The sequence below is a fragment of the Ictalurus furcatus genome, chromosome 19, assembly GCF_023375685.1.
Source record: "Ictalurus furcatus strain D&B chromosome 19, Billie_1.0, whole genome shotgun sequence".
NCBI lineage: Eukaryota > Metazoa > Chordata > Actinopteri > Siluriformes > Ictaluridae > Ictalurus > Ictalurus furcatus.
Window position 1 is genome coordinate 15,291,334 of NC_071273.1, and position 11,309 is coordinate 15,302,642.

General features: G+C 40.3%; 1 protein-coding gene across 1 annotated transcript in view; it reads left to right on the forward strand.

The window, feature by feature from the left end:
- The window catches only part of foxp2 (forkhead box P2), a 95,630-nt gene that overhangs the window by 76,287 nt on the left and 8,034 nt on the right, over nt 1-11,309 (forward strand). The window contains exons 11-15 of the mRNA XM_053650827.1: nt 3,286-3,373; nt 5,105-5,188; nt 8,233-8,443; nt 9,070-9,146; nt 9,271-9,372. Coding sequence (XP_053506802.1) covers nt 3,286-3,373; nt 5,105-5,188; nt 8,233-8,443; nt 9,070-9,146; nt 9,271-9,372 — 562 coding nt within the window. The remainder of the gene's footprint in view (nt 1-3,285; nt 3,374-5,104; nt 5,189-8,232; nt 8,444-9,069; nt 9,147-9,270; nt 9,373-11,309) is intronic.

Genomic DNA, 11,309 nt, shown 5'->3' on the forward strand with positions numbered 1-11,309 from the left:
TGCAACAGAGAATGCATTATTCTGAGAGCTTCTCGTGCTTGTGGTGTGATTCAGGGCAACTTATTTGGGGAGTATGTCAAATTAAAAGAAATGCATAATGAATTCATGCCACCCAAGTTCTGCTCTTCGAGTGCTGGCAAGTTTATTATTATATAAGCTGCAGATTGCTGCCCTACTTCTCATATTGGGTTTCTTTCATGTGTGTGTGGATGAAGAAAGGGAAAAAGGGATGATGCAGTGCAATGTGTTTTTACTGGATATTTACAGGAAATGTCCAACAGATGGCTATTACATCTTCAGTAATCTCAGTCACCATTTTTCCAGCGTAGTGTTCAAGTCCCAACCTTACCTAATACTGCGTAATATACCTAATTACCTAATATACCCATAATATAATACAGAAAACCTGGCTCTCCTTCCCCTGTGCTGATGGTTAGTCATGATGTATGATTGGTTAGTTACCTCACTGTTGACTTTAATACTGTTTAAAATGCATTTCCGTCAGTTACTCTGTACTGCGTTGGCTCTCATGCGTTTTTGTGTCTGGCTGTGACTCCCCAAACATTTTTCAACTCCTTCCCTTTGGATTCCCCCTAAATCATACTACAGTAATCTGTCGCAGGGGACACAGACTGCACTGAAAGCCTTTGGGCTGCATAATCCACTACTGTTGTAAACACGCTACCTGTGCTAGCACTCCTAGCATGTTAGTAACTTTATCATACATGACATCTATCAGACCAACAGAAGATCATGGCATTGCCATGTTCCATTAAAACATTAAAAATGGTATTTTTGGTGGAGCAGCACAGCACACTGCCATGCTAGTTAGATTATATATTTTTTGGCTCATCACACCATCTGTCCACACAGCCTCTGTCTCTCTCTTTCAGCTTATAACAATAATGTGATACTGACAGTGTAAGTGCTTTCATGAAAAAGTCATTCACAAAAAGATATTTAATATGAAAGTATAATTAGGGGATTTGATTGTTTTGTTAAGACATTTTTGTACAAAGAATTTATAATAAGTCTTGCCTTTCATTTTTACAACCTGTTTGTGTGTTTTTAAATGGTTGTTTAACACCATGATACCATGAAACCATGATATTTTTAGACTACATTGTCATATCACTCCTACTGGGTTGCCACAACTTTCATAAGTGTGCTAGGCTTTGTTGTGGTGACTTCTTGAGTGTTTTAGGCAGAGCAGGCAACAATGTATATTGTACACTACTTATCTGTAGAATATTTTAAGATTCGATTGTCATTACCTCCATCTGAGGTACTGTTCCAAGTATTATTGCAGTATTTCAGTAGCACAGATAGCTAAATGCAGTCAGTGTCCGTGTGGATTGCTCCTGTCAGTCTTTTTCGCAGAGCCCAGTGCCATCAGAGCTCTTATTCCCTCTCTCAAAACAAAAATCAATATGCCTATAAAGTGACCCATAAATTACAGGCAGCTCCAGAGATGTTTGTTCAGAGCTGTCTTTGTGCAGACGGCCTCTCTCATCCTCTCCTCACCTTTCTGTTTGAACTGAGCCCACCGCCTCTGCCTCATTAAGAGGTATTGGTGACTCCGTCTAACCCCAATCTCTCTCTCTCGCTCGCTCTCTCTCACTCACACACACGCACATTTTGTGTCACTCTCAGATGCTTTTCCTCTAAGCATTTCTTTGTTCTTGTTGTTGTTTTTTAATTATTACCCATCTATTTTGTATGCATGTATTAATCTATACAGTAGGTAACATTGCTAACTATTGACCTTATGCCAAAGCCTTTCTTTGGCACAAAAAAAGAGAGATAAATCCAGAATGCTGATGGTAAGGAGAAAGGAGTAAGTGTCTTTGGGGAAAGCAGGCAAGGCGCTTGGCCCTTTTGAAGCAGCTGTAATTTATGACATCCGCCATACATCAAGTGCGTAAGATAGCATTATGAGCATTGAAATGAAAAGGGTATTTGCAACATTAGTTCCCCTCTTCCCTGCAAGGGACATGATTAAATGATTAATGAAATGCCCCTTTGCATGCGCATTCTGAAACAGCAATTAGGCATGGGCTGGAGGGAGCCACCAGCTTTCCCAGCCCCTCTCTGTTTTAAAGCCATCTCATTTTTGATTTATAATGGAGAATATCTGGGCATTCGACCTGAAATAGTTACAAAAGCAGAAATGACCATGATGAAATGAAATGATTTAAAATGGGGCATGGCTGTAATTGAAAGGTAGTGGAGCTATTGTGCTCTTAGATGCCCTCCACTTTGATTGGCGTGTTTTGGGAGGGTTATGAATACATTGTTATTTTGCATATTGCACATAAACAATGGCCTGCTTGAAATGAATAGAGGAAATGCATTGCAGTTGTTTTTTTGTGTGTGTGTGTGTATGTGTGTGTGTGTGTCGTGTGATTTAAGCTCACTCTAATGCACTGGAGGCTGTACTGTAAATGATCATTGAAGGGTCTGCAAGCTAACCTATAATTACAGGAAAGAAAGTGGCAGCTTTGGCATTTCATAACCATGTCTCCTCAAAGAGCGCTTTGTGGGTTTGTCACCAATGATAATTTAGATAGAGGCTCATTACTGAACATCACAACACTTTTAAAAACCTTTTCGCCTGTGTGCGTTCGCCGGGAATAAAGGTCTATTTTAATGGCGAGCTTCTTTTGTGTCCTGCAGACAAAATCCAATCAAGGAAAACTGTCATTGACTGCTTTTGCAGTCCAGCGTTTTTTTTTTCCCTCCCTTTATTCTAATGAAGGGATGAGTAGATACATTTAATATGTCGGCCGAATAATGCACCCTTCGTATGAGGCGCTTTTTAAATGTTACTCAAGTTAAATTGCATTTATTGTTTTCCATAAATGAAGAGGACAGAACCACTCTGTAATGCCTTTTGTATGCCAGCATCCCTTATAAGCAGTGCTGCTCTGCATTTAGATGACAGTGCCCCTATTGTAATTTGTAAATTGTAGTTTTCACTTTTTCGTGGTGAATACTCAGACATAGAGATCCTTTAAAGAAAAAAAAAAAAATATATATATATATATATATATATATATATATATATATATATATATATATATATATATATATATATATATATGGCACATAAGGGGAAAAAATATAACACTTATAAAAATGTAAAAAAAATATATATATGCTTTTTAAAAATAATTATTCTTTTTTTAAAACAATTTAGATTGCATTATTTTGCTACAGTGTAATAATAGTGAATACATGTGATGGGTTGTGTTGCGTAATTGACCTGTTTCCTTTTGATTTTAGGCACCTTAACAGTGAGCACGCTCTAGACGACAGGAGCACAGCACAGTGCCGGGTCCAAATGCAAGTGGTACAGCAACTAGAGATACAGGTACCTCCACCAACATTTGCCATCACCTACACATACACTAGTACATTAGTGGATTTAGCAAAATACAAGAAAGCTATTTATTTTCTATCAAGTTAAAACAGCAATGATATCATCTTCCAGAGCTTATCCACTATTACTTTCTTTGTTATTTAAAAAAAAAATAATAATAATAATGCCCAATTGATTAGAGGACATTGTGAGTGAATCTTGAGAGAAACCTGTCACTGGCATTTTTTAGTTGAATTAGGATTTGTGCTTATTTTCTATGCTGTCCAATTAATATGCACGCATCTTGGGCTGGTCGGTGTTAATTAAATGCACTTTGCACCTGACGGAAGCTCTAAAGACGGCCACTATTTTCAGGAGGTGGAGTGTGACCTTATTAAGAAGTCATGCTGGCAAGATAATGAGTGCAGTGATTGAAGGACGTTATTACTCAGAGCTGCGGCCAGCTCTCCTGCCAGCAAAACACCCTCTCTGTCTTCACACCCCTGTCGGCCATAATGAACTATGGGAGTGGACACATGGGTCACCCCCACGACACTGAATCAGGAGAGATGTAAAACAACAGGTTTTCTCTTGATAGTAATTACTAATGTCTAAGTTAAAAGTTATGATAGATTGATTAAAGATTGAAAGCAGAGTTTTGTTTAAGTGCAAGAGACATAAAGAAAAACCTGATAAGTAGTCACTAGTCTGTGACTAGAGGCCTAAGCTGTGACCGCCAAGTGTTGCTCTTAACCTTTAAAGGTTTTTATGCTATGTGAATTCCTCCCTATTTATAAGAATCTGGAACAATGAATAATTCTTGTTTATATTTAAAATGACAAAAGTACGGCAGTGGACCTTCATTTTTCCCCTCTGAAAGCAGCCCAAGACCAAAGAGGCACAACCTCCCGTGCTTACACTGTGACCAATTACAGCAGTGTTGCTGTTTTCCATCATGCTTTTTTGTCCTCCCCTTTTCCTGTTTCTTTTTTTCTCTTTTTTTTCATCCCTCCGTCAGTGGTAATGAGGCGCGGATCAGAGTGAGGATACAGGCTCCGTGGCAGAGTTCAGCATGCTGTGTACGGTCGCGGGCTGGTCTCTGTCACTCGCCGTGAGCTAGATTGATGATAGCGGATGGCCAGGGCATTAACTGAAGCTCAGAGGGAGTAGGCCAAAGCAGCTACGCAAGGAGGCGGGGTTCGCCTGGCACTCTGTTTGTGGGACCCCTTCACCTCTTGGCAGCTGCTGGCTTCAGTCCAGCCTTAACTGAGTCCACAGGACTTTGCCTAGACGCTTAGGACCCTCTAATTTATGGCCCAAGTAGCTTGTTACTGTCAGACCATTGCTGACCTAAATTCTGCTATTGACAAAAAGATGAAGTGCTATTTGTTTTTGTCCGACCTCTCTGCACCACACATCTTCCCACCACCGACACCAGTAGTGGTTCTCTTCTCTTCTTATATATATATATATGTGTATATATATGTGTGTGTGTGTGTGTGTGTGTGTTTCCTCTTTCCATTCTCCTTTTTCATTTTAATTCTCTGTATGTTTAAAGCTTGTGACTGTGAGATTTAAAAATCCAAACTGGGCATATGCAGGATTCATTACACTCAGACAAGCTCAATAACAAGATGTATGAGTATGGTAGCCTGAAGAAAATCACTCATTTCCAAAACCTCTCTGTTTTCCTTTTTCTTTTTTTTTTTACCCCTTTCCTCTCTCCCTCTATTTTTTTAACAGCTTTCTAAGGAACGTGAGCGTCTTCAGGCAATGATGGCCCACTTGCACATGCGGCCCTCAGAGCCCAAACCATCTCCTAAACCGGTGAGTGCATATTGCTCTACATTCAGTAAACAGGGCGGCAGGCCAGCAGATGAGCTCTCTAAACACCGCCGTTTAACGGCACTGAGACAAAGAGGGAGAGGAATGAGGAGAGAATGGGATTTGTAATGCCAGGTTTCACTGCTCCCCATCAGACACAAGCAGGGAGAAAGACTGTGACAACGGGGAGTGCATTAAATCATAGCCCCAATCTGAGCCGAAAAGGCCCAGCCATTATGGCCTGATGGCTTTAATACTGCGAACAACCTGTTGGCCGGCAGAAGCTGTTAAGCTCTGTGACTGGAGGAGCACTCGAAGGAGCCACAGGCCAGAGCAGACGTTTCATTCTGAAAACAAACAGCTCTAATGATAGCTGGAACGTGGCGAACAAGACGTGAAATGAAATAACCATCAATCTGTAAACAATCTGACAGACGTCTGAAAATTTAAGCTAAATGCTATCTCTAAAATATGGATTTTTAAAAATAGGCTATGTAATTTTTCCATTGTGGAAAAAGCTATTTTAGTTCTATGTCAAGCAAAAACATCAAATTTAGGTGTAATCATTGTTTAGAGAAAGTATTTACATATAGACATCGGAGCAAAAATAAATATTTTTATCCAACTTATTTATTCAGTGCTCAATATTTTGTACAGGAATACATAGTGTGTTTCTACCGTTTAGTACGTGCCTAATTTGAATGGCATAATTTTCCTCATCACCTCCCACCATATAAAATAGATAATCACAAGATAGAATAATTATCCTGTAGATCCGCCAGGAATCGTCTGCTCCCCTCTGCCAATTTATTATTCACTCTCCCTTTTTTAATCTTCAGAATTCCAGCAGCTTGGTTACATCTACACTAATAAAGAATTTCAGCCTGTAATCCAAGACTGCATATGAATGAATGCTATTAATGAAGTATTACATTACATAAACCACACATGAAAAGGCTGCTAATTGCATTTGATGGTGAGCAATTAATGGCTGATTTTTAAACGAGCAGTCTCGGTTTTTCCCAGTTTTTTCTTTGTGTGTGTTTCTGTGTCTCTGTGTGTGTGTGTGTGTGTGTGTGTGTGTGTGTGTGTTGTTTGTCTGTGTGTTTCTGTGTATTTATTTCCGTGCATCTGTGTATGCGTTTGTACTTATATGTATGCACTGTACTTGTATCTGCGTATCCAGTTGTAAACCGGATATTTCTAGTTTTACTGATGTAAAGCGAACATGTTTATCCAACACTTAAAAATGTATGCAAAGTATAAAAAGTACAGTAATAGATGATATGGCACAGATTTCTGCCCTCGCATGCATAGGACTGAGAAAGAGGCAGCCCACATGTTTGATAAATATTAATAGCATGGGTTTTTTTTAGAAGGGCAAAATGAGCCCTGTTGGTTCATCACTGCACCCTTAACAGCTATCAGTAGCCCAACAAAAGGTGCAGGCGTGCTGTCTATTATATGACCCCATTTATGCCCTGAATGGCACTTCATTAAATGTTACCTTTTGGCCATGCCATGGATGGCTGAAAATCAAAGTTACCAAGGTTGCAAGTCCTGAATAATGAGGGGTCTCCCCCCAACCCCCCACCCCCCTCTCTCTCAACCAACCTTGAATATATATTCAGATGAGTGGAGGTGGTGAAGTGCTCATCCCTGCCTCTTATTCACTCCTGCTCAGTTAGGCTTTAATAAATTCCATTTGGCAAATACGGGATTGTGTGCCTGCAAACATGTTACGCTTGTTGCTGTAACCAGGTGAAGAGAGAGGGGAAGAAAAATCTTGTCTTAACACTATAAATATACATGCCCCACACACACTCACTCTTAATAGGATTTATTATGAAGTGCTCTTTTTTTTTGCTCAGTTTGATGGTGTATCAGACGCCTTTGTTGGTCCTGGTGTAGAACAAGTAGCGCATAATTACCAGTTGATATTGTGGGTTTTGCGGCATGCAGCGTACAGCAGCGAATGGGGGTATTAAGAGGGAGGCGCTTTAGAGCGCCAGCCCATTGCCGTGACCTGACCTCGGCTGAATTATATGGAGATTCCTGCATTATACACAGAGGAGTGTTCTAGTGAGAAAATGATGCCAGTAGAGTAAACTATCAGAGTGTCACGCTAGGTACAGTAAGACAAATTTTTTTTCCATGAGCAGTGGGATGCTATGGAAAGCATCTAGGATGAGTCACAGCAGAATTACTATATAACACACAGAGGCTTGCCATATCTTGTAAAAAAAAAAAATCCATCTGTCAGCAATAATGCATGTTTATTGATGTTGTAGATGCAGCCACTTTGCCGAGGTGCAATGTTTCTCTAGTGGAGTAATTGATTTCTGCTCTATGACTGTATAGTGCTCTTTCTGTCATCATCTCATTAGCATTAAGTGGCGTCGTAATGATCAACTATGTAAGGACCTAGCCGTAAAGGAAACAGGCAACTCGACGTTTCCTACTATTTATCAACACCTGCTATAAATGATTGTTGATGCCCAACTCATTCTCCCACTGTCATTTCCAGTTTCTCTCCATCAAAGCCAGTCCGGAACTCACTCACGAATTTACACTTTTGCACGGGTAACGGCGTCATTCAGACAAATGAAACATAGACGTTATGGTCAGGGTGAATTTATTGAAACGGTTGGAGCCTGAAAAAAGTGGGATGGTTTTCAATGTGGGTTTGTAATGTTTGTAAGATGCTTTCAATAGAGCTAGGTTATGCCAAAATAACAGGTGGAATCTCGCTATCAGAAAACATTCACTCTCACACACAGGCAGGGAGCTCTTATGGGATAGAGATGGGTTGAGATAACACAAAGGATCATCATTAGATAATCTTTAACAGCATGCTCTAATTAGAATTCTTATGATAGCGTTTCATCCTGTAATTAGTGGAGATTGGCTGTTTTCTCTGCAGCTTATTAGTGTGAACACAGCTGTACAGCGGAATCTGCTCTTATTTGTCTGAGTCCTTCAAAACTGAAAAGCTCTCATCCTCTCTCTCTCTTTCGTCATCCCCCATCTCTTTTCCTCCTCATCAGTTGAATCTAGTGTCAAGCATGACCATGTCGAAGAACCTGCCATCGGTGTCACCCCCAAACCTGCCCCAGACTCCCACCACCCCCACCACCCCTATCACACCACTGAGCCAGATGCCCCAGGTGCCCTCGGTCCTGAGCCCCGCCAGCGTGCCGAGCATGGGCGCCATGCGTAGACGCCACTCTGACAAGTACTCCATGCCACTATCCTCAGGTAAATGAGCAATAAGGCAATAAGCATCTGCAGCGTTACTGTACGTTCATCTTCTGTTTGGATACACACTCATTCCTCCTGGTGTGCTGTTTGCTCCAATAAGAGCCCACATCCTGGCGAAGCTCTTTATTTCATTCCTTCCCTCTGTGAAAATGAGACAAATATCATGCTGTACAGTTCCTCAATATTTTATGAATGTTAATTACAGTCAAATAGAGAAATGATACAAAATTCATCACATTTTAGATGAGCTGTGTGTGAGCGTGTGTGTGCGTTTGTGTGTGTGTGTTTCAAAAAATCCCCTATTTTTGATGTTTATAGTTACTGGCCTCGCATGGAGCAAGCATGAAATATTCAGATACATACAAAATATCTACACGAGCTCTAATTTCGCACGTGTGTTAATGTTTATGATTTCTCTTGAGAGGGATTAATTAAAAATGCATTTTGTTGGACATGTAAAACGATGATTTGATGTGCACCCCCTCCCCCTTCTCTTCCTCACTTTTTAATTTAAATGAATCCTAGGTGAATTTGCTCCCTTGAGGAGTCAGTTTAGCAATTTTTGTTAATGTTGATAGTATATTTATTTATCCTTGAATTTTATTTATTAATTTTTATTGCAGAAATAGCCCCAAACTATGAGTTTTATAAGAATGCTGATGTCAGACCACCGTTCACGTATGCAACGCTCATCAGGCAGGTGAGTGGGGAAATAAATTAGCTTTTGCCTGATTAGATTAGAATTAATTGCTGCCTGAATTAACACTAGTCCAGGGTGAGAGTGGCTAAACGAGCTAACGCTCCTTGATGGCATCTTGTTGCAGGCTATAATGGATTCAAAAGACATGCAGTTAACACTTAATGAAATCTACAGCTGGTTCACGCGCACCTTTGCCTACTTTAGACGCAACGCAGCTACTTGGAAGGTAATGTTTTACTCCTTTTCTTTTCTTTTCTTTTCTTTTTTCCTCCCTTTTTTTCCTTTTACCCCTCCTTAGCCTGTCCACTGGATAGAGACGGAGGTCCAGAACGGGCATTTATTTACTTGACATGGATACATTAGTATCACCCTCCCTTCTTTTTAACCTGGCTATTGAAAATAGCAAATTTCCTTTCTCTCTTTCTCTTTGCTTTAGAAAAATGACAAGTGAAAGAATAATTCGGCCTCTGATATCGTTTTCTAATTTGGTGCAATTAATAGCTGAGACTTGGCGGGGAGGTGTGCATTCTGACACGCTAATTACTACCCAGACACTCAATCATCAGCACCTTTTGTTAGATGCAGTGTATTACTCCTTCCTCTCTTTCTTCCTCTTTCTCTCTCTTGCACGCTCCTTCTCACCCCCCCACCACTCCCCCCGTTCCTCCCTGGCATATTATTGGTTAATTAGTTTGAAAGATGGCTGTTTGCCTTTCAGATGCAGTCTGGGTTTTTTTTTTTCTTTTTACACCGTTGTTGGGTGGTTCTTTGTACACACCATATCTCATGTATATACAGCGAGAAAGAGAGGTTAGGGCCTGTCCGACACTAAGTAAATGCTGCTGTCACTATGGGAGCATTCTTTATTTACCAAGACAAAGGCTCTCATTTGTATCCCTTTCCCAACAACTACAATGTCTGCCTTTTCTGTCTCAGGGAAGACAAGAAAAGGAGACAAGAGGTTTAAAAATCTTTTTGGGCTTGCTGTGTTTTTTTTGGGGGGGGGGGGGGGGGCAGGGTTGGTGTTTTTGACGATAAGATAGCTGGCAGTGTGCTCATTTATTTTATTTGATAGAATTTGCCTGGCTGAGTTAAAAAAGCCCTTTCTCAGAGCAAGTCTGCGAGCTCTCTCATCAGCATGCTAAGCATCTCCCAGCTCTAGATTTAGCAAAGTGAATTAATTTGGATTTGGGTTGCTAATGATGCTGGCATATGATTACAGCTCCACAAGGGTGTGCAATAGCTCCCTGTACATCAGCACACAGTGCCGCAACTCCTTTACTGTATGTGGTCTTGCACAGAAACGATCAAAGACAGCTGCTTTACTGCTTGACTCTCTGATCCTAAACACAAGCTACTAGTTACAAGCTGCTATAGATAACATAAAGCATAGTGTCTCCCTGCGCACATATCCTTTACTCATACCGATAAACAGGCTCACAGATTCTCCCTCCTTATCACAAAATATTTAAATCTTGCCATGGGTGGAACAAAAAAGCCATGGATTGGCATTAGGAGTATTTGGGCCCCTCCTTTTACAATAGCTGCACTGAGATATTTACATTTTGAGCCTGGCTGTTCCTTTGTGCTGCCTCTACAAGGCTAGGCTGTGATGGGCTTGTCATTTGATTAACTGAGAGAATTTTTTAAAAGGAATGAAAGGTGATTTAATATCTCCGCTTGGTCTCATCAGCTCAGCTTGGGGATCCAGTTCTCAGCCCGGCAGCTTATTAGTTATAACTATATAGCATGCATAATAAAACTGCTCATTTGCTCATTAATATTAAAATTATCATATTCAGAGCCATGGGCATTAAGATCAATCAAATCCTGGGATTTTCAGGTCAGATGCAAGATCTGCTTATGAGTTTTTTTTTTCCCCTCTCTCCTGTCTTATAGAATCCCTTTCTTAGAGCAAAATCACTATAACCCATCCCTGAAATAAAACATGAAAAAAAAACCTGTAATATTAAAGCAAGGTTATTATTTGGCCGTCATTGCCGCATGTTTTAATTAGATATGATTCTTTTATGATATAGGAGAAACCTCTTTTCAAACACCCATCTTAATTATGCATTTAGATGTGTTTTGGGGTCATTTTCATAATCCTGGTTATTTAAATATAGGTATGTTCTCACAAATAGATGTCAGAAGTGCCATGTG